At 37.8% G+C, this 24,130-nt stretch overlaps 1 protein-coding gene across 3 annotated transcripts in view; it reads left to right on the top strand.

The window, feature by feature from the left end:
- The window catches only part of BMPR2 (bone morphogenetic protein receptor type 2), a 102,574-nt gene that overhangs the window by 31,926 nt on the left and 46,518 nt on the right, over nt 1-24,130 (top strand). For all 3 annotated transcript variants that reach the window (XM_048953171.1, XM_048953172.1, XM_048953173.1), the window contains exons 2-3: nt 18,018-18,191; nt 19,436-19,615. In XM_048953171.1, coding sequence (XP_048809128.1) covers nt 18,018-18,191; nt 19,436-19,615 — 354 coding nt within the window. The remainder of the gene's footprint in view (nt 1-18,017; nt 18,192-19,435; nt 19,616-24,130) is intronic.

Raw genomic sequence — 24,130 nt, 5'->3', positions numbered from 1 at the left:
TTACTTGAATATTGTAATAGCAGTTATAGTTTGTAGTAGTACAAAGATCTTTAGGTTGTTCTTGCTCCCATCATACCTAATTTCACTACTTTTTAAGGCTTTGATTCAATGATGCACAGCCATTTCTACAAATTACATCCAAGTAGTTAGGCAGAGCTCATAGGCAGCAGGCATTGTGAAGCACTAGGAAGTATTTAGAAGGCAGTTCTGTGAGTTAGAGAGCTGGGCTACTGCAGAAATTTCATGTGAAGGCTGCAATTCTGGTTCCGTTGAAATATGTGGCAAAACTGCCACTGACTTTAACGAGGTCAGCAACTCTTTGGTTGTAAAGGGACTTGAATAAATACCCTTTGTAATTCTTTCCTTGTTTTAGAGGCACTTCATGCTGGCATTTGGGTGCAAATGTCACGATATTGTATTTTTGTTTCACTACTGTGAAAATAGGTGAATATATTTGAGTCTGTGTGGTCTTTGCAAGAGAAAATTCTGCACCAGCTGTCTCTGCTAGTCTTTGGAGGCTTTGCAGGAGAGAGAGACACCTTATAAAAAGCAAGATAGACATGGCATTTTGTTCCATCTGGAATCTGAGAGCACTGCATCAAGGAGACTTCAAGAGCTAGTTGCTATAGTAATTGCAGTGATGTTTTTCAGAACTTATTTTCTTTGAACACATATTAAAAGTAAAGATTAAGAAAATAAAAGTTGACAGCCTAGGACTCATTTAGCTTTAAACCGTGGCTTGTGTGGAATCTTTTAAATCAATATATGCATATCGGGGAAACTGTATAAAATGGAAAGAATGTTCTGTTTCTCCTGCTGCCAAAAGCAAGTTCTTTTTAATAAAAAAAAAATAAAAATAAAAATCTAGATTCCTTTAAGATACTACTAGTGCTGGAGTAGGATTAGTTTATGCTTCAGAAGAAGGTGTTAGGGGTGTGTGCGTAGATCCCAAGGGAATTCAATTGTTTGTAATGCTTTATAAACAGGCACTGCTACAAGGAGCTTATTTCCTATTTTAGATTACAGCATGGCAAGACATTTCATGCTCTTCTTCTTCCATTTCCTCTCTTGTTCCCCTGTCCAAATGGTCTCTGTTGCAACTCCAGCATGGCTGCTCCAAAAAGGAGCGGAATGTCGCAGTGTTTCCCAGTGTCTGCCCTGACGTTATCTGACTGTAACACTGGTATTTGGCACTTGACTGGAATTAAATAACTTCAGTACGGTCTAAGCTAAGTGTAAATGTTGAAGTGTGTATACTAAAATGTTGTATGGTGAGAAATGTGGATTAAATCTGGTGATGGGAGGAGCTTTGCCAGGGTTCTGTATGGCCTGCTTGCCAGGGCTCCTCTGAAAGCCCTTGTGCTGTACTGAATAGGAGGCACCTAGAGGTAATCTTCCTTTCCCCTGAAGAGTCTCTGCTGTCAGCTGGAGCGGTTGTGCTGCCTTTTACCTTCACTCATTTCTCTTTAGAAATTAGTATCCAGGAGGTCTTAATTTTTTTTGTCAAACAAGTTGAAAATAGCAACTGTGCTATACTTTTCTGTGTGACTGAGCATAAAAAAAGTATTTTTTTCTCTCACCATCTGAGCTACAGAGCAGATATGGTTAAAGAGGGGGTTGTTGCATTTCGGTGCAGGTAGGAACAAACCAATGTGGGAGAAATCTCCATGGGTGGATGTGCAGCACTGTGCTCATTTGGTGAATACTTGCAGGCCCTGATTCTTATCGTACTTTCCCTGATTTTGAAGATACAGAAGTGTTACTCATGAAATGAGAGAACAATAGGGACTGATAAACACTTCTTAGTAATAGGCAATGTAATGATAAAAGGACATTTCTGAACTGTCTCCCATTTTCAGTGCATTCTCATTTGAAACCATGAATTGATCCCTGTCCCAGTTTTTCTACTCAGAGTAATGACCAGGGGCAGTAATGCCCAAATGGGGATGTGAGGTCTCAGGCTGAAGAATGCCAAAGCCACTAACACAGAAGCTGTGTTCAGTTTAACACACATCAGCATGGGGGCTTTGTTGATGCTTTTTCTTTGATGGCTAGAAAAGGGAGTGAACTCATTTCCACATGATAGATATAAGTTGTGGTAGAATTGAATGAAAGGTATCGAGAGACTTGGCGATTTGGCAGTCAGTCTTAGAAACCATACTGTACATGCAGAGAGTGACCTATAAAAGGTGACTTGTGGGAGAAACTGGCAGCTGCTGTCAAATGCATCATAGGGGAACAGTAAGGAAATGACAGATGGAAAAACAAGTGAGAGACTGAATGTGGTAGGGCTTTGAAAGCAAAGATGGAAGTATGATGAAAAAATGAGACCTGTTCAGAAGGAAAATGGTAGATGGCATATTTTGGGGAGACAGAAAAAATGCTATGAGGTAATAATTAATAATAAGATAAGAACTTTTGTTTTGACTGTTTGGATCAAGATGTTCTTTTTCCCATTATGTATGATTGACAAGATGGAGAGGAGACCTTACTGTTCAAAGGCTTTGAAGGCAAAATAGAAGGGAACATAATAATGAACTCTGCACTGGAGAGGAGAATGTACATTTAAATATTATGAGACAGATCCTGCACTCATGTTTTCAGTAGCATTCAAAGTCCAAATACTGCTCTGATGGTATGCTATGAGTGTATTCAGAGATTGCTGAGTTTTGTTGCACTTCATTTATATTGTCTGTATCTTTTCAGTTACAAATCAGTAATTTTGCAAAATCTGTGAGCTGTCATGTTTGGTGAACATTCTTCTGTAATGTTGAAAATATCCTCAAACTTGATTTTGATATAGAAAAATTGATTTTTGTTTAGGACTTTATTTACCTTCTCTCTTTTTTCTCCCCCTCCCCCCCCCTTATTTAGCTTAATAGTGGATTGAGAAGAATTCAGCTGAAGGGAATGGTGGCTTTCTGCTGAAAGACTTTCTGTAGTTTATGTACTCTTTAGCTGTGTAGAGAAATTGCAGCCAGTACTGAACAGAATTCCTTGTGTTTTGTCCATGAGATGCTCCTGTTTCCCTGTAAGTGGCATTCACGCCTTCTGTCACAGATGAGAATGGTTGCACCCTAAACATGACCTATGTTTTTTTTCTTGTTTTGTGTTCTATTCTTCCTTTTACAGAGAACAGATTTACTTGTTTGCCAATATTTTCATTATTTTACTTCCAATTTTGCATCAGCACCCATGTCATACGCACTTCACAGTTCAGTGTTCTCAAAGGGAACTTGCGTCACGCTAATTAGGAAAAAATAATGAAGCTGAGTTTGAGATGCTTTTTCTTCTTTCGGAAATCAAGCTAACTTTGTTGTTGTGAGTTTCTTCATTTCAACTTCTGTTAGTATTTTCTGGTCCCTGAAAAATACAGTGACTAGGTAACATTACAACCCACATGAATCAAATTATTTCCTGTTTACTTGTCTTCATTGTCCTCACTGACATGCAACTATGATTTAGAAGAATAAAAAACAGAAGTAAAATAGCTTATAAAAGTGGAGTTGCTAATGAAGCTCAGAATTAAGTCTTTTGTAGACCCTGTTGGCAATCTTTACTTGTATAGATGGATCAAGACAAAGGGTTCCAAAAGCTTTTACATAGGAGTTTTAAAAAAAAAAAAAAAAATTCAAGCTTGAAAGATTTACCTTTTAAATAGCATAAAGACAACAATAAGACTTAGAGAAATAACTTTTATCCTCAGCTGTTTTTACTTAAAAAAAAAAAAAATAAATCTCTGGTAAGCTTCTTTCGACTACCCTACTTCATTGAGGCAGAGCACTTACAAACTGTGAATGGCAGTTGTTTCATCTCCTGGGAAGATGTTTAAAGACTTTTAAATCTCTAGAAGGTGAGGGAAAGAAGACAAGCTAGAGAAGAAACAAGGAAGGGAAGAATAAGCTATCTAATCTAAGAGATTTCTGGAAAACCATACTTTGAATAAGTAACTGGTGCATATTTATACTCCTGCAGTTACCCAAGGCTGTCAATTTTTTCTCATCTGACTGTGAAATTATGACTTTAGCTGCTTCTTTTGAGATATGAGGGCCATATCCATATCAACAGGTAGAAATATGATCAAGATGACTTTGTTTTTCCCCCTGGAGTCCTAGGATTCAGTATCTCATTCCAAATGATGTAGACCGAGCCAGTGTTAGTCAAAGCAAACCATGCACAGCAAAAAAAATAGCACATTTATATTTCTGATAGCAAGATACAGTTTTATGGTCCATTAAAATTACCTACCGGAGGCATTAATTCAATTGGTTCTTGGTCTTGGGTTTGCTTTGGCATCATCTGAAAGGGGGGAAGTTACCGGACAAATGAATCACTAATGTAATTTCCTTTCACATCTGAATTTTCTTTATAGTTAATAAATTGTAAATTTCCTTTATAGTTATATCAAGTTGGAGTGATGCAATCATTCTGCTATTGCCAGTGTTGCAACTCATAAAGATAATGTTGAAAGAAGATGACACTGAAGCGTAAGATGTTAGCAGGAAATCTAAAGATGTTTCCTGTTTTTTGTTAGCAGTGCTGTAAACACCTGAGTATCTTAAATGCTGGATTCTGCTGCTTTCCTGGTCACCAGCAGCACAGTCTCCTGGCAGAACAATAATTAGTTCTCATAACCTTAAGGGGTGTTTGGGCATTAAGGTGCTGTCGTAGTATTTGAACAGTTCTTAATATTAAAGATACTTCGTTTGTTGAGGGGTACTGGGAGTTTAATTTTTTTTTTTTTTTTTTAATTTTACCATTTTTTCTGCACTTGAACTGAAAAACCATTTGAGAACATTTTGAATACAAATCTGCATCTTCCAAATAGTACAGTTTTAGTCTTTCCATTATTGTATCCTAGAGTCTCCTAGCATGTAGGAGTTTGGCATTGGTTTTATTTTTTGTGAGATTTGGGGAAAAGATTGAGAAGTCAAGCCTTAACTGTGCAGCCTGCCAGTTCAGTATTTCTCTTCGCTTGTTCGTTTTGTCAGCTTTCGCTGTAAATGCAGTTCATAACACTTTCTAAAAGTGCACGTAATTTATATTCTTAAAGTTCCTTTTTTAATGTATAATCAAAGAGTTAGTGTAATATTGTTCTGATGTACCCATTTCTCAACAATGGGGTATTTGTGAAAACACTTTCCAAATGAGGCAGCCATCTATAGTCTATGATAATCAGCTGTGATGGGACGGAGGCAGCTGGTTTCTTAATACTTTGATTGCAGTATTAGTTTGTCTCAGATTCTGAAAACCTGTCTGATCCTGTTAATGTGTTTGGTGAAGTTAGTGGAATAAATTAGTTGTTGTCTTAAGACTCTAAAATGTTCAGGTTATGAGCTGTTTATTTTCACTGTGCTTGTGGATATTTTTTTAATGCCTTGTTCTAAAAATGTAAAAAAAAAAAAAAAAGAAAGGACTTAAATTCATTTAACATTGGAAGGATTTGTAACTTAATCACCAGAAATAGTTCTTATCTGGCTAATCACCATGTCAAGTAACTCAGACTCAGATCAGGATCTATTAGTTAGATGTTGCAAATAGGATTTCCGTTATACAAATGATGCTTATATTAGAGTATTAATGTTTCTTCATAAACAAAATAGTTGAACAGAAAAATACATGTGAAAGCATGTTTTGCCATGTTATGCTCTAATTTTCAGAGTAGAGCCAGCTTGCTCAAAAGAAAGTATAGGAATTAATAAGTCTGATCTGAATTTCTTAAGCTGCTGTTTAAAGGTTTGTTGCAAGTTACATTGCTTTCTAATGTTTTTACTTCAAATTAAATATAAAAGTTTGTCTTACTCAGTTCATAAACTATTAATATTGTTCGTAGTGGCTGACAACATTTTCGATTGTAGTTTTCTTTCTAGAGCCATCTAAACCAAACAAGTAATACTTGTCCAGTGTTCCTGTATACCAGAAGGCTAAGGTCTTTCAAAAAAGCCAAAAGTTTGGAAGCGAAAAATATGTGTTTTTTTCTGTTAGATAAGGTTTGTCTTTGTTGCTTCCTTCTTCTTCCTATAGCCGAGATGCTATTTGTGCTTATTTCCTGCCAGTAGACCACATCTAGTTCAGAACGTGTGTGAACTCCAGAGGTCATGGACAAGTGCTCCCTGTGCAAGTGGCAGGGAGCTGGGCGGTGTGTGGGGCAGCCCCTACGAGGGGTCTCTGTGCTCACCACCTGTGCATTCTGGGCTGTGGCCTCACTTGCTAATGGCCTCAAAAACTTGATGTTTGCTGCTCTTATATCTTGCAAGATGTTTTAACCCATGCTATCTGAGCGGGGTGTGGGCTTAGGATGGTCTTGAGAGCATAATTGTAGTCACCGTTCTCATGTGTGTAATAGAAAATGTGAAACAGATGGATCGCAGCCTTCTCTTTAGGTGTCTGTGTTTTGGAGGACTCTCTCTTCCATGTTACATGCCATTAGCCTGGGAATACTGGTACGGGGGGCAGTTGTGCCAGGCATCAAGCCATCAGCTGAGGGCAAGGACCTTCAAATGGAAGAAAACTGAAATGACAGAACAGTCAACTAGGATCATTGAAAGCAAACTTATCTTTGTGAAAAATTAGTGGCTTTTTTTGTTTTGTTTCCTTCTGCCCTGAAGTTTGTTTCTGTGGTGTGAGCCACAGTACTTCAGTTCCACAGACAGGAAATCCTTGAAATGAGTTTGTTCAGCACTGCTTTGTCTGCATGTACCAGCTGTTCCCTTTTTAACTACATAGCTTTAGAAGCCAGAAATTAAGGAAAAGCTTGTTTTTACTTGATGCTGACTTTTATCTCTGTGGAACGTTTGCTAAAGTTGGCTTTTATCATCCTCTTGGCTGATGTAGTTATTGGTATAAGGAAGATTTAAATATGAAACAATGCATAAAGAAAATACATGAATCTATTTTAAATAGTTTAGTACTGTGGCCATGAATTTCTAACACCATAACGTAACATCAAGAAATATATGAACGATGCCTCTGTTCAGAGGGCTGGTAACTTTGGGGTTTATCAGAGGTCACTGTTTTCTGGTTTTGCCCATTTCAACAAACACATAAAGATACATAAGTATCTTGAGCTCGCAGTTCTTTCCGTACCTCCTGTCAGGTGAGGAAGGTGGTGCAGAAATGTTTGAAGTGGGTCCCAGTTCTTGCAGCAGCCTGCAGCCTTAGTCCTCATTAGTGCTCTGTAAGTCAGCTTTCATCTTACGTTGGCTATGTCTAAGGGACCTGGGGAGTAGTTGTGCTGTATTGTTGGTTTGTGGGATGTTCTGTGGCACACCAACAAATTATCTTGAAGGTAAGGGCTTGAGAGTTTTTGAACTGGCAGGTATATTTTTGTGGAATTCCAAAAAAACTGAGAGCCTTGGCACACTTGGAAAGCAGAGCAGCATGAAAGCTTGTTTCTGCCTTCTGCTCTCTTGTCATTTGTCTCAGGGTTTAAGACTTCAGAGGCAAATAGACTACATTTCTGTAGTCAGCCAAAAGGTAACGTAATGTGTATTACTGAGGACAAAATACAATTACTTTTTTGGATCTTAATTTCATTGTACCTTCAAATCACAGAAAGTTTCCCTGTTTTCAGATGTTTCAATATATCACCAGTAGTGTAAACTTCCTACAAATGCTATAAGGAGAACTTTTGTAACATACTGTGAAGGACAGACAGTAGGGATATTATCTTGCTCCAAATTGAAGATACTGAAAAGTATTCTAGAGAATCTTTGTCATAATATACCCAGAGGAAAAGGCATCTGAGCTTACAAAGAAAGTGAATGTAGCCACATGGCCATAAGCAATACCCAGTAACAGACTTTTTTCAGTGCAATTTGAAATAGACTTTAAAATAATGGATTTTGCTCTGGAAAGTTTGTTACATCTTATTTTGGGGAGAAATACCACATCATTAGTTTGCTTTACTGTTGCTTTTGCTGCAGAGTTTCCTGTGTTATTCCATGCAAATATTTCAGTTTGACAGCCCAGATAAACAGAAGCCAGACACTCATACCCAGAAAAAATCCCTGAACTCCAGTCTAGGGCAAAGATAAAAAATCCAGGCTCTTTCAGCTCTGTGAGTAGACATTGACCAGTGGACAAGATTATGTGTGTCTAAGGCTGTGATGTTTTCTGTTCTGACTTAATTGCTTAACAGAAACATTAATATTCTTACTTTTCTCTGAATACAGACATAGTTATTTAGGAAATGAATAATATTAAAAAGAAAGGAAAAAAGATGAGGAAAAAATGCTAGGTTTGTTTAAATCCTGTAACGTGCTGTTTCACGCTTTCAGAAGATTAATGTAGGCTGGGATTTTTCCAGGAGGCCTGGAGGAGTTGGATGTCTAAAATCCCATGGAGTCAGTGAAAGCCAGCTACTTACTTCCCCATTTTTTCCGCAAATCTAGGCTTAAATGGCCTTGAGTCTGTGTGGTAAGACCTACTTACATAATGTTGAAGTTATGTATTAAAGCTGGCTTACAAAACCTTTTTTTGTTTTTTACTTATACCATTTTCTTTCGACCAACACAGTGAGCGCTTGAGTAGATTCTTTCTGAGCTGATTGATGTACATGCGCAGACTACGATTCCTATCAGCTCATAAGATAAGCAACTGTTTCATCTTGAGATAAGGTGATGGGAGAGCAGAAGGCTGTGCAGATTGGACAATTCGATGTGAAAACATCTGATTTGAACACCTCCCAGCAAATCTGCTTCTTCAAATTCGGTTAAAGCTCTAAGACTGTTGCAAAAAGCAAGCAGTAGGACTCCAGAGCAATTTCTTTTTGTGTTGTCCTCCACTAATATATTTAGTCTCTCTCAGAAGTGAGTGTTAAACTTATTCCCTGATTTGATACTTCCACAGTATCTAATAGCCTAACCATTTAAGTTTTGTAGTTTCCAATATTGTAAGATTTGACAACTTCTCAAAAGGCTGTTTGAGTAGTCTTGGATCCATGCATTGACACACAGGATGTGCTGGCTGAATGTGCTTTAATAGGGAATGAGAAGTTTTTTGGAAATTGTTGTAAGCTGCCTGTAAGTTGCAATCTGAGTATTTTGAGGCAATGAAAGCGAATGTTAACATGTTATGGTTTTTATTTTATTTCTTAAACACTGCAAAAAATAAATAAAAAAAGTATGAAAGAAAAACTGAACAAATACATGCAAATACATGCAAAGCCTCTAAGTGAAAAACTGTGATTGAACGTTGTCAGTATTGTGTCATCATTGAGCCAAGATTGCGTTATCTTTTTTAGCATGCCAGCTTTTCACTGCTAGCCACTGATACACTAGGAATTTCACGTTGGTCAGACTGATGGCATTCCTCCACTACCTGTTTGTTGCATGCACTTCCTTTTCATTGGCTTGTGAAAAAGTGATGGTAAGTTAGCATAGGGAAAGAAGATGGAAGGGGGAACCTACTGAGCTAAACAGACTTACAGTAAAAATGTATGTCCTCAGTGTATACCAGCAGTGCATAACAACAGAAGCTTAAAGAATCATCTAGGACTGTAGCTTCTTGTTCAGACATGTATTTTCTGGAAGAAGTTGTGAAGGGAGGTAGGGCAAAGTAGAGGTAATAGAAGGACACGTTGATAGGGCTGTCATTTAGACTTTAGGATACTTAATTTTAATTCTCTAGTGTATCCTCCTGTGACCCTGGCTGAGTCAATGTGATATCTCTTTGTTAGATTCAGCTTGATCTCGTTCTTGTGCCAAATGAAAAATGCCAAAACCTCATGATGTAAACCACGAACCAGTATTAACTCTGCTGCTGCTTCAAATTTGCTTAAGGTGATTGATTTTTGCCTCATCAGTTTTTGTGCTGGAACACAGGTATCGTTAGCTTTCTTGCGACTGTTGTGTAGGCAGTTTAATCACTGTATCCTGTGTTCATGCTAGGTGGATCAAAACAAATTTTGTGGCAGTTCATGACTCACATGGGGTTTGCACGGCAAAGTGGTCTGGTTGTCCTCTGAAGCATTTAGAAAGTTGAGGAAAAAATGCACTGAAAGAGTGCATGGACAGTAAGCTCAGCTACCTGCTGCTTAAAGTCTGCCGATGTATGTGGACTGCTTAATGTCAGCTGCTAGCAGTAAATCTCTTCTGTCCTGTCTCTCTCCCTCAGGGCTGCTCTCACTTAAGCTGGGATCTTCTAAGGTAGCGCTTCCTTTTAGAGTAAATTTGAGGGAAGGGAGAGCAAGGCCTTCATTGAAGAACTTGAATTATGTACTTTTTGGCCAATCCATGCTTCCCTACTTATGTCAGTTGTAATTCATGAAATCCCTTGTATGGTGAATGCGGGCTGCAAAGAGAATGTGTGTTGGGGGCAGGCTGGCGGTGAGGCTCTTTGCTCTGGGTCAGCCCAGTTCAAGAGGAGGCCACGATTCGTGTGCTGCCGTGATGGTGCCTGAGTGGGAAACAAGCTGTGAAGCTTGTATGCATTATGCTGCCAAGTGACCTGGTTCTGTTTTATTCCTTTAGTCACCTGAAGGCAGCAGACTGCCGGTACTTCTGAATGCAGTTGATACACCAGTTTGTGCAAGGACTGATTAAGAATACAGCAGGGAAAAGTTGGCATCGCTGTTGTTGCTGATAGTGTTTATCAGCAGACAACACTGTGCTAGGAAGCAACTAAAGGGAAAAGAGATTTTAAAATTGCTTACTTTCTTAAAGACTAGATTGAGGAAAATGAAAGACCAAAGTGCAGAAAAAAAGGCACTGGAATTTTCTAGTGTCAAATGATTTTAATAGAAAAGGGTCTTACAACAAGCATAAATGATTTAATCATATGTGTGCTCAGTTACTTCATCACTTGAAAATGGATATCAGTGCTAGCAGTCATTTTAGTTTTGGCACCAGTCCTCAATCAAAGCCTGGCTTCATGTAATTGCCAGCATTTGAAACTGATATGTTGTACAGCAAAAGCAGAGAAAACCAAAATAACTTTTGTCAATGAGGACTAGGAACGTGCAATATTGTGAATAGATTATTCCAGATTCTAACGTTAAGTATAAACTGTCAGGGGTTTGTTGTCATAATGTATTTTTCAGTGTATCTTGAGGTACATACTATGTCCTGTAAGACATTGGAGGAAATTGTAATGATTGTGATGTTTATTTCCTCACATTTTTAGAAGGAGACAAAAGTTTGTAACTGCAAGTGTAACTTTCTGAGGCACCTTTACTTTCCTGCTTCCCTCCTGGGATTTCCTTCTGTATTTTCTCCTCCCAAGTTTCCCTTCTTTCTTACTGCTTCTCTTTAGAATATGAATACAGCATTTGTGTTTATGGAGCCTATGATGAGAGCCTCTAGAACAGATCTTCCCCATAAGTCAGTGGTCTGTGCTTTTCTGGCTGGGTGTTACATGGTGCTGCTTATGACCTCTTACTCAAAAAGTCCCCAGGCCATTTATGTTGGTTTTAGACCTTTACGCTCACATTCCTAGCTCTCAAGCAGGAAACTTGCTTCCCTTCCTGACCAGTCAATCCTGAATTCTATGGCATATTCAGACAAATGTGCTACAAAACAGTATTTTGGAAGCGTTAATTATGGGGAAGATCACAATCAATTCAGTTTTTTTCATCCCAGTTCATGAGTATTAAAGATGGTGTGCAGAAGAACGTCTAGTTTCAAAAGAAGTCTGCATGTGACATTTTCCTGCAAGTGTGTACACGTTCAGATTTATTTGTAGTTAGAGTCTCTCTAAGGAGAAAAAGATGAAAAAGGCATTAGTGAAGAACATGCTTGGTAATGATTTCTTCAAGGTTCTTTTTCTCCCTACATCACATAAGAACACAGCTGTCAGTAGTTGAAAAGACATTCTCAAAGGAGCCTCCTGATATACTTTCAGGTGGTATTTTAATCACCTTTGTTTTGCTAGCTTGCATTCTGAGGACACGTGCTATCTCTTAACCCAGCCTCTAGGGTGAAGATGCTGCCCCGGATTGTACACATAAAAGAACTTCACAGAGAGCTGGCAGGATCGAAATAAAAGAACTTGTATGTCTTGGCCCTTCTGATTAAAATCTCACTAATTACAAGGACAACTTACAGGAAAAAAATCTTAATCATTTCAAAAAATCTGTTGCAGCCTAATGAGGTTCCCAGTTGAATGCATAGTGGCCTATATTTAAAGAAATCCTATTAAAGGCAAGCAAATGTTCAGAATCCTTTTCCTTTTTTTTTTTTTTTTTTTTTTTTTTTGAATTTCCAATTCCACACCTACATGGTCACGACTGCAGTTGGACTTAATTAACAAAATGGCATCTATATGTCTCTGATGGCAGCAAATCTGTTTGCCAAGGTTATGTGCAAATCTATCTGCTGATAACAAGCTCAGATTCTTTAATTCATGATTTCTACATCATGAAATGCATTGGCTGACATTGATTGTAGAGCTGAAAATTCTGGTGTTTATCCTGACAATTAGAACAGAGAGTAAAATAATTCTCTGTAGCATTTCCTTCCTTTCCCCTTCCCTCTACACTTGATGCAAGTTCCATATACAGCACTGAATAGATGTAAGGACAGGAAAGGTTGATTAAATACTAATGGAACCGGCTTCCTATGCTATTAATAAAAACATGAGTCATGTTTCAAGGATTTGCAGTTGGATGCCTGTAACTGTTGGTATTTCTGCTGTAATTGTTTTCAGTAATTATGTTCTCCAAAATCACAGAAGTATGAGCGTATTAGTATATTATAAGCAGTAGCAACATATACATCTGCATAAATTCATTGTAGTGTAGATGAATCATACTCACAGCATGTAAGATTTCTGACACAGTAGATACACTAGTAAATTCATTTTTATTTTATTTTTTCAACTCTTTGCTGTCCAGAATTATGTCCCTCTACAGAACATAGTGGGAGTAAAAGAATGGTCCAGGGAAACTACTGTTAATTCTTACTTCCTTCAGGAACTTAGGGAAATAGTTTAACTTGGTCTGATTCCCCATTCTTCTGTCAGAATATGGCAGTAAGGTTTTGGTGTCTTCGAAAAGTCTGTTACAGTGTGTGTGATCATCAGGTGCAGCAGGAACAACACCAGACAAGAAAGCTGAGTGCACGTAGTGTTCCTTAGGTTACTTACTTGAGCACCTGGTTTAATGCTGCTCATGTTTTAAACATGAAACTTTGAAACTAGCTTTGTGAAGTTCATTTTTGCATGAAATAGAAATGTAAAATGGGCTGGGAAAACCAACTTTTTTCTTTTTTTTTTTTTCCTTTCTGTGATAAGGAGGTAAAGAGCTTGCTCCACTTTTTGGGAATGGTGCCTCTCATTCTTGTTTTGGTTGGAAATCCCTGCTGGATGAGAGAACTGAATTTTGAGCTAACTTCATTATTTTTATTAAATTATTTTGTTATAGTTTGGCACACAAGTTCAAGGAGAATGGAAAACAGGCATTTCAAATCTTTTTTACTAGTTGTTCAAATTTTACTCTTTTGTCCCTTTCATCATTAGCCCCATCTATTTCCAGTTGTCTGAAATGGCAAATTTTTCAGTGGTTTATGACATGTAAGCGCTCCCTTGTCATTTGTTTGAAAATCTCACTGCATGTGTTATTGAAAGTGAATTAGAAAAGATCTGAATGTATGAGTTCTGTGTGACAAAAAAATCACATTTTTTAAATGACAATGAAAGCCTTAAAAATCCTTCTTCTTACATACTTTAAAAAAAGTGTTTTTTTCCCATTTTGGCAGTAGCGTTTAATGTGACTTCTTCCTTTTCTTTGTAATTTCAGAAACATGGAAATTATTACTTTTATTGCATACTGATTGATCAGATAGTTTTGATTTAAGTACAGTGAACGCTCTCCAGAGGACTCTTCCCCGCCACCCCACTTTCTCAACCAAAAAAGGTTGTTCATTTGATCCAGTAGGTGTGGAATCTTTGGAAGAACATACACATAGTTGGCATTTTTTTCTCTGTTATGTTTTAGCCCTAGCGATGAAAGAGTTGTTATAGACTTCCACATTAATTAGAGCAACTGCAGTCCAGATGAATGGTTTTAGTGCAGTTGTTTTCATGATGCTTAGCTTGTGCAGGAACAAAAAGATGAAGGGGGCTGTGACAGGGTTGCTACGGGATATCTCTTAATAAGAGGAGAGCTCTGAAAAATGGCTTCAGCAGTGCTACCGACACCTTGAAAACGTGTTCCACTGCTTGCCCTGGTGCTAGGTGTCGGGTTTGTTAGCAGAGAGCAGTGCTGGGCATTTCCAGTCTGAGGAGATGCTTAGCTTAACCTGTAAATGGCCTCTTTGTTTCACTGGTTTGAAGATGCAGAGAGGTGTCTGAGGCCCAGCTCAGCCTGCACCTGGCTCGACTCTTGGCCCCTGAGCAGACTGAAGCTGACAGAAAAGGTCGGCTACGAGGAGCAGGCCTACAGGCAGAGGAGCAGCAGCTTTGTGCATGAAGACTGAGAGTTCTGTTGAAATACAACTCAGAACAGACACCCCAGCACCCTCGTGTTTTGTCATAGTGGCATCTCCATTTTTGGTGAAGGAAGGTTTTAGGCAAACTCATGTAGGCTAGTGACTGCTTCCAGGGCCTGGCTTCAGGTTTTCCGATACTAAAAGTTTTTGGAACTGACTTGTTCCACTGACTGGCAGAGTGAAACTGTATTACCAGATTCCCAGAGCAGGAATGTGCAGAAACCGTGCAAGGAAATTGAAGTGACTCATCTATTCTGTGGTTCTTCCGGATGGTTTCTCGAGATCTGAATGTCCCACCCAATTCTCCTTGGCATTAGAACTGCAACAATGAACCTACACAGACCATAGAAAAAACTCCTGCTCCCCAGATGTTCCAAGCCATCAGGGAAGGGGCAGAGTTCAGCAGAGTGTTGCTGTGGGTACTGCTCCCATAGGGGCTGTGCTACTCTCAGTTATAATCGATGCATGAATGTGCAGAGGTCAGGGTGAAAACTCTAGTTCTTGGGTATGTAACCTTTATTAGCATTGGAAAAGTTTCCCGCTGAGATCATCTGGCATTAAACTGTGGCAAGTGAACTTGCATTTTTATTGGCATGCTAGAAAACTGATAAAGACAGGCACTTATATGCTGTTGTTTTCTCATGCTTACCTCTTCCTTACCTCTGCAGATGTTGTTGTACATTTTCTTCTAATCAGAAAAACCTTTGGTAGTGATGATTGTTTTCTGTAGTGTGCAGTTGGACAGCATCAAGCACAACTGTTAACAACTTGTGTTTTTACAAGTGGCTTCGGCAAGCCCTTGCCTCTCAAACGTGATGCTAATAGGTAGCTAGAAAAGTGGAAAAGTGAAGAGTCCAGAAAAATAGTAGTTGAAGTGGTCTATGCCTCAGGACATGCTGTACCGTATAAATTTGTTTGTGGAAAATAAAATAATAATAATGATAACAACAGCAATAATTCCCCACTCCCTCCTGCTTAGTTCTGAGACAAAGCCTTTTTTTTTTTTGTTTTTTTCTTTTTTTTTTTTAATCAATTGAGGTATTATGAAACTGGTCTTTTCTTGGAATTCCATGGAGTTTTAGTTTTCCCCCCAAAAAATTATAATTAAAACAAACAAACAAACAAACCCATAAAATAAGACAGATTTTTGATAACCAAATCTGCCTGATTTTGATAATCAAATCTGTTTTGTACATTCAGTTCTTTTTAATCTATTTTTCCCAATAAGGGCAAATCATGGAAGCTCATCCTGTAGCAATTTGAGCAGTCAGTAAACAAGCAACAACACGAGTGACCTTCGTCCCATTCTGCTATTGCACTCAACTGATTTAAAAACCTTCATAGTATCCCTTGGAGCAGATGCATCATGTTTCATAAGAACCTGTGGTTCTGTCCTATTCCCTTCTTGAAAATTATATGTCAATGGTAATCTTTTTCCTTTCTGATTTCCAAAGTTAGACAGCTCCTGTTCTCTTGCAGTAGTGGATTGCTACCCTTTCCTGCATTATTTCTTGTCCAGCCCTGAGTCATGGAGCAGGGAATGTAGGACAGATGCTTCACGCCTGGCATACTCAGCTGTTCCTGAGAATACAAGTACTGCGTGCTACTGGCAAGGGCTGCTTGAGGCAGCACATACTGGATCTTAAAATATGACCTTCTTGTCCTCAGTAACTCAATTAATTCTACTCGTTTAGAAAGAAAGAGTTAGATCTGAAATTTGTGCAACTGAGTTTCTCAATGTACAGCTCCTGCTTTTAATGAATGAATGCCTCAAAGCTCAGGTTGCAGATGTAAAGGATAAATTGTACACTGATCGGTGCATAGGAAGGCAGATGAATAGCGTAGCCTAGGTTAGTGCTGTGTGTGGAGCTGATTGAATTACAGTGGAATTAAGAAGTTCCTGTCACGTCCACTGAGAGTTGTACTGCTACTAAACTGACCTGCTCAACTGATCTTATACACCCCACCAGACCATTAAAAAGCACACTAAGTTGTGCTGTTTTAATTACTGCTGCTGCAGAATGAGCTAGGAGTCGCTGTCAGATGGCTTCTCTCGATAGTATAGCTATTTATAGTTGCCTCAGCAAAAGAGAATATTGAGTTTTGACTCTTCAATGAATAGCAGCAGCTTTACAAGTGAGACGCATATCTGAATCTAGATCTCGTTTTGTCTTTCTGTTACCAAATCATCTGCACCAATAGTACAATGAAACAGCATTTTTGCAGTAAGTCTGCCTTGCTGAAACTCAGCAAGGAGTTTCATCTTTGGAGTTGATGCTGCAAAATGACAAAACAGATTCTCAATGAGGAACTATTTTGCAGGTAGCCAGTACCTTTAGTAATTAACAATAATATTCTACAATTTTATTTGAAGTTCAGAATCACTTTTCCCAAAATACCACTTGTTACCTACTCAACCTTGTATTTTTCTGCTCCCAATGCTTTCACGTGAGTTTACGAGCAGGATGAAGTCTACTCATTGAGATGCATAGTGCATCTGAGATGGGGTCTTTGCAGAGCTGTACTTCTGAATAACATTTATTGTGTTACATCTGATTTTCCAAGCATTTTATAAAATCATATCCTAGTGAAGAATGAAAATAGTCTAAATAACATATTCACTACAAATGTAGGATTTATTTTTTTTGGACTTGTTTTTCTAAAGACTTTGTTATTTGAATGTGTTTTTTCTCCCTAGAGAAAAGATGATAGAGGCCTATCAACTTGGTTGAGTCCTTTACTGAAGGCAACATAAACAAAAATTCCCACAGTAATTTTGTGTAAAACATCTGACTTTTTAGGATACTCAATTTTTGAAGCTTGTCAATCAAATATTCTTAAAATCAGTGTGCTCTCTGTGATTTTTTTTTTTTTTTTAATTAAATAAAAAACTCAGGGATTTTCTCAGGTGATCATGTGTATTAACTTCTGTGCTCTTTTGGTACATAAGGTCTTCCTGCTGGATGTTCTGTGGGGATAGCCTTTGTACAGCTTTGCTCTTACATACACTCAGTGTTCCACAGATTCATTGGTTGGAGTGTATAGATTTCACTCAGCTGTTTGTCTTTCTGCTGGTGGTTATAAATGTTGTGTGAAATAGCCCAAATTAGTGGGCTGCTGAGGAAAAAGAAGTCAGTGCAACAGATGGAAAAAATGTGGGAAAAAAATAGCGATCAGTGAAGGGAGAACATGACACTGTGATAAGGTAGCACTGGGTTGGATGGCACTCTGAACAAGGTTGGCTTAGTTTACAACCTGGGAAGAATTAAGTAACTCGTGTTTGCAGAAGAAACCAGCTAACAGTTGCGTAACTTACTCTTGTGAACAAATGATGCAGGCTGTGCAATGAAATTTTCTTCAAACATTTGCAGATCTATTTTGAAACAGCGTCTGAGGTTTTTCTGACCTCTTTATAGAAGTAACTTCAGGATTTTTATCCTGAAGTTGGAGTACAGTTTAAAGAATGAAAATTTGTAGTCCATGATGTTGTGAAACATAGGTTTCCAGAAGACAGTAGTCTTCCTGTAATTAAAGCTGGAATTTTATGAATGAAGTTAGTGACAAAAAATATTTTTCTTTCTTTGTCTAAAGCTGCGCAGAGTGAGGAGCGGCTGTGTGCATTTAAGGACCCGTATCAGCAGGACCATGGAATCAGTGAGAGCCGAATCTCCCAAGAGAATGGCACCATTTTGTGCATGAAAGGCAGTACCTGCTATGGACTTTGGGAAAAAACACGGGAAGGAGACATACATCTGGTAAAGCAAGGTATGTGACGTTTTGTGGTAAGTGCGCTAGTTTTTGCTACTCTTCAGCTTTTTGTGATGCAGCAAATAAATCTGAGGATGCTCTTCTGCAAAATTGGTTGTTTTGTTTGTGCAATGTAATTAGACTTCCCATTTAGCAATTTTGAAAATGAACAGGAAGTTTTTTGAAATAAGCTATTTCTGAAAGAGATTAAAGAGCACGGTATACAGTTAAAGGAAATAAAACACATATCACTCGTTTAGGACGTCCAGAGGAAGATAACTGTCTTGAGTGTACTTTAATATACTTATTGATATTATGATAAATTCAAAAGTGAATGTCTTTTTAAAAACGTACATTCGGGTTGATTGGATGTTTGTTAACAAAGGGAACTGCAGCTCTAGAACAGAACTGTGCCATACTGTTTCTTAATTCATTATTCTTTTGTTGAGAGCATGATGGCAGGAAGGGGTGGAATGTCATGCAGTTGCTGAAGGTGAGCTTTGATTTCCATTTTCAGGGACTCTGCTAGGTTATTTGGGTACAAGTTAATGTAGTATAACGTATGAACAGAATGAAAACCAGTGACCAAACATGTGCAGTTCAGTTTGGTTGCTTGCTTCTGCCCCTACTCTGCCTTCTTCTGTTCCAGGCACTTGTTCATAAACAATGCTTAACTGTCATTGGCTGTATTTGAGAAGGGACAATTGCTGTAGGAAAACAAAGCCTGCACTAAGCAGGAAATAAGTTGTGGTAGAAGATTCCAGTAAGATTCCAGTTGACAATGAGAAGGACGGAATTGTTAGAAGTTGTGCCAGAAGCACCAAATTATTGATGTGGTCTTGTTTTCTAGCTGTAAGAAGACAACTAAGTTACAGTTTTGTCTTGGCTGTGGATCAGATGGTAGTGGTATTGTCTTGGTATCAGAGAAGTGGGGAATAGGATATATCTGCTTAGAATGCTCAAGAACTCAGGTTTTGTCATACTGGGGTAAACACCTTTAATGTTGATCTGTACCACTGCCTCTGTTTCTTCTCCTTGTCTATCACAGATTCTGAAAGAAATTATCAGTTGTTGTTTTAAAAGATAGTAGTGAAATCATGATACAACTTATGATAACTGTTTCCACTCCATTGCATCATATAATTCAGTATTATATGGTACTGATTTTTATAGGTGTGCTTAAATTGTCCATGAAATAAAATTAATTTAATTAATTTAATGCCCCCTATCCAAGAATAATTATAATTTACCTCTGTTTACAGGATGCTGGTCTCATATAGGAGACCCACAGGAGTGTCACTTTGAGGAGTGCATAGTTACAACCACCCCTTCCTTGATTCAGAATGGAACATATCGGTTCTGCTGTTGTAGCACTGACTTATGTAATGTCAACTTCACTGAAAACTTCCCACCTCCTGACCCAACTGATACAACACCTTACAGTAAGTCAGAGGTTTCAGTTTCTGTCATTTCATGGTTGAAGTCATTTAGAGAATGATTTTTCTTTTATGCACTGTAAAATATGAAACGTGACCTTTCTAACGCAGCAGAAATGCCAAACAGATCTTTTCCATGTGAAGTTTAATGTGTTTATTTATTCCATGGTGCTCTGCAAAGAATGAGTTAAATGCTTACAAGTATTTGTTTAGGAAACTGCTGAATGCATATTATGTTTACTAAAGTGCTCTCTAATCTTGGGTGCTTGGGTGTTTGGGTGCCTAACTGCAGAAGCCTGTGGGAATATTCAGAAGAATTCAGACTTGACTTAAAAACGAGCTAGGAAGTTCATTAAAATTATGGCACATTTGAAAAGTCTGCCACATCTATTCAGTTCTGTTTCATGGAACAGTCCTAAGAGAAAGTGATCAGGCCGCATAGATTCTAAGTCTTACAGTCCTTTGAAATCTGACTTTTCTTTTGTATACCTTGAGATTAACTTTGACTTAACAATCAAAGAGTTCTAGTTTGAGCAATTTAGTTTTCATTCAAATTAGATTATCTATATTTTTATTTATTATAAAGTGAACATAGTGCATTGATCCAAATCAGTATATTATCCAAATCAGTATATTAACCCCGAAACCTCATATTTCAGAATGAGGGTCATGACTTACAGACGCTCTGTGATGCTGCCTTCCAAGCATTAAGAAACACAGTTGTTTAACCTAATGTAAACTTCTGGATAGCCTTTTCTAAATACAAACTGTGAAGGAGAAATTGAATAGTGGCAGGCTTGTAAATGGTAATGCAATTGCTTCAGCATATTGAAAGTTCTTTGTCATAGGAAAGTGGTTTGTGAAATGAAGATGACTTTAATGGGATGGTATTTACAGCAAGAAAAAAGCAGTTTGTATTTAGGAATGATAATTCAAAGAATGTGCATAGTGATGATGTTGATGCCTTCAAAAGTAGATGTAGGATAGAGTTTTTATAAGCAATTTTGGGCAAAATGAGGGCCTGGCATGTTAATGAGAAAAAAAAAGAGAAGTAACCTTTTATTGGGAAAATGCACCAGGTAAAGTGAGCTGGCAAGATGTATGGCACCTTTTGTCTGATAATACTATTTGTACAGTAAGCATCACTGTTTGGAACTTCTGTCAGAGCTCAGTACTGCACAGAACAAGACATTGCTTGACTCTGGTAATAGCTGTGTGATAGAGCTTCTCAAATATGACTGGTGTTACTGCTGTGCAGGAAATTCAGATAGGAAGGAAAAAAAGCATGTAGTTCCTTTTCCCTATCTATTCTCCACAGTAGGGAGATAAAGTTTTTATAAAACAACTTGTGTTTGTGCTTCTCTAAGGGTAAAAATTACGGTCTGAATTAATTTATTTCATGATAACATTTCCAAATAATTTTTAGATTGAACTTCTAATACTAAAAAAAATCTAGCCTGACTTGCAAAGTGAGAGGAAAAACATATTAAATGTGTAACACAGTCCTCAATTCACCCAGCTGCAATTGAGTGTTGCAGCATACGTTTCTGCTGACTGAAACTGTTTTATGTTATTGTGTTGCCTCCCATTTTCATAATATGCAAATTTTGTTTTAGACATAAGCAAAGTAGGTTGCTTTCTGACACAGTTGTTTGCCTGTGTTAGCTGTGCTAGAGATGGAGATTGGCTGTTCCAGCACAAAGGATGGCCTTATTTACTATTCTGATACTTTATTTATAAAACTCTACTGCTGCATTTGTTGGAGACTGGGCTGCTTCTGGCAGTGTAAATTCCATACGCGCTCAGCACTGTGGAGGCAGATGTTCTAAAAAGTTAGAAGTATGAGCAAGGAAAAAGGCTTCCCTATAAACTCCTGCAGTTTCTCTGAACTGGAGTTTGACTGTACCTTTCCCAGCCCTCTTAACTCTTTCTAAAACCCATTTTGATGCTGTCCTCAATACTGAGGACAAAATTATTGCACAAGTCCTATGGAAAATCTTCTCGTTATTTCAGTATAACCTCTGAGTTATACATATTCACCTATATTTCTTTAATAAAATATTAAAAATATTGCATGTGGAAAAGATCTTCAATGACAGAAAATAAGCTTCTTGGACTGATAGAACTGTATTTATCTTGATGATGCTATAAATTTCAAGGCATGTTTGAATAGTATGTGGTTAATTGTATGAAGCCTAATGATTTCAGCCAACAGTCAATCTGTAGGATCTGTGCAAACTGTTAAACTCTTGAGATAAAGCTATCCCCCCAAAAAGAATAAAATACGAATTTGTATGATCACTTGGTTGTTACATAGGACAAATAACAGTAGCTCGTTGAAAGATGTAGCTAGAGTATAGATGTTTCAAGACTAGAAGTTAATTAGAATTTTTAGACATGTTAAATACAACAAACCATTGTTCTCAGAAAATTCACAAAGTCTTCTCACGAAAATTACGCTTAATTTTTATGTCTTTTAGGATATTAAAAAAATTTGTATCATAACCATATCTTCATGGAATGGAGTACGTTCTTTTTGTGTAGGTTAGTTCTCATTTTGTCAGAACACAAATACGGAAGATCCATCCTATCTTGTAAGAAAACACTTATAAACATGACAAATAAGGTCGAGGTCAAACTGGTTTTTGAAGCCTTAATTTTAATCCTTTCCGCTTCTTAATTTGCAGGTGGTAGGCAGTCATACATTTGAGTAGTCATAATATTATTTTGTTCTATCTTAAAAGTAATCTGGAAAGATTCAAGTAGTTATTAGTTGAGTGGCTGTCCCTCCAGATAGAATTTTGCAAATGCTGTAGGATGCTGTGTAGTCTAGAGACCACAGTCTTGAGATATTAAAAATGAAAAGATTCGGTTAGCTGATTCCTGAATTAGCAGAAGCAGCCTGGTATTCATTTCAGATCTGAAGATTTTACCTGTGTAGTTTAGGGCTACTTAAATGCAGAAGTTTCAGAATTAGCTTGCATCCTCAGCTCTCACTTTTCAGTCAGAGTGGGTGGAAGTACTTTCTCGTGCTTTGAGAAATTACCCCAGGTAGATTCATTATTCTTACATCTGTTTTCACAAAAAGAGCTCCACCATCTTACGTTCAGTAAGTATCTGTATATACCCTCTAACTCCATTTTAAAAGGGCCAGCTATTTCTTTGGGTAAATGTTTTGAAATTTATTTACTCTATTGTCTTTGTCCAGCATTTATTTTGAGACTCTTGTAAGCTACCTGCCCCTTGTGTCTACAGAATACTTTCCAAATTCTGAGTTAATTTGAAGGTAACTTCATTCATTTGTAATGACCATTTAAACAGAGGTAAGTGTTCTTCCTCATGGGTCATAGATATATTGTTGTAATTAATCATTGAAGTTAAAATAACATCAGGATCAAACAAACAAAGCCATTTTTAATTATGGTTTCTTTTTTTCCTCAAGGCTGCTTTCCTGGCACTGTGCATAAATTAATCTCACAGCAAGTGGGTGTTAAGTATACATCTTTGCATGGCGAGTAATGCATTTGCAGGATGCATGGGAAAATTCCCTGGCAACAAGAGCTGAGCATTGCTGGTTCATACTGTTGTTGAAACAATGTAGGTGTTTTTTTCCTCTTAACAACAAATGGTGGCTGTGCTTTTAAAGAACCTAAAAACTTATATTAGGTAAGAGCACTGAAATTTGGTTACAAAGAAGCTGCTGCCTCATGCAATAAAAGAAGCTGGTGTTTCTTTATTCTAAACCACTGATAGATTGATTTATCTTCTCACTGTACCATCTTGGCCTTTCTTGGCCAGCTTCTTGCTACATATGTGTCTGGTTTTAAGTGCTCATTGAATTCTGTGGAAATTTAGCTTAGGAAAGCTACCATTTTTAAATCATGTAATTATTAAAGTGCATGACTGGGTCAGGTTAATTAAGGTAGTAATAGAAAGTTTTGATTCAGCTACTACTTTTGAGAGGTAGCAGTTAGACTCATGTTGCTGTGGGCATGTGGCCCAACCTAGCTCTACTGAAGTTGAATTAGATCACGTCATGCTAATTTTGCAAAGTCGTAACACTGTTCTCTCTCAGTTCTTATCTTGGATTGCTTGTTCTGAGAGAGTAACATCCAATATTAATTTGTAGTTGAAATGCCTTTTCTTTCAGCTGGATTTTTCTTGGCAAGTGCAGAGCTTGGTCAGCAAAGTTTTTAGCAGTTGTATGAGCAGTTCTTCCATTTCTGCGTCATGTAAGAAAACACTGTAAATGAACATTCTCCCCTATTTGTGTAATACTTGTCCTTCTGATGATTTTGATCTATGGGAAATGGAAAATTACAAACCCTTGCAATATATCTGACTTTCTATTTTGAAAATGGAGGCAGGAATGATCCACATGAGGAGTAACATTTACACCCTTGAAATAGTGGGAAGTAAATCAAACACATCTTACACAGCTAAGGGTTACAATGCTGTATGTCATCTTTGTATCTTCGCTATGTTATGAGGCAGGGAAATATATGTGGGAAAGTAGCAGTA

The sequence above is a fragment of the Lagopus muta genome, chromosome 8 (assembly GCF_023343835.1).
Source record: "Lagopus muta isolate bLagMut1 chromosome 8, bLagMut1 primary, whole genome shotgun sequence".
Classification (NCBI taxonomy): domain Eukaryota; kingdom Metazoa; phylum Chordata; class Aves; order Galliformes; family Phasianidae; genus Lagopus; species Lagopus muta.
This window is presented reverse-complemented; position numbering and strand designations above follow the sequence as displayed.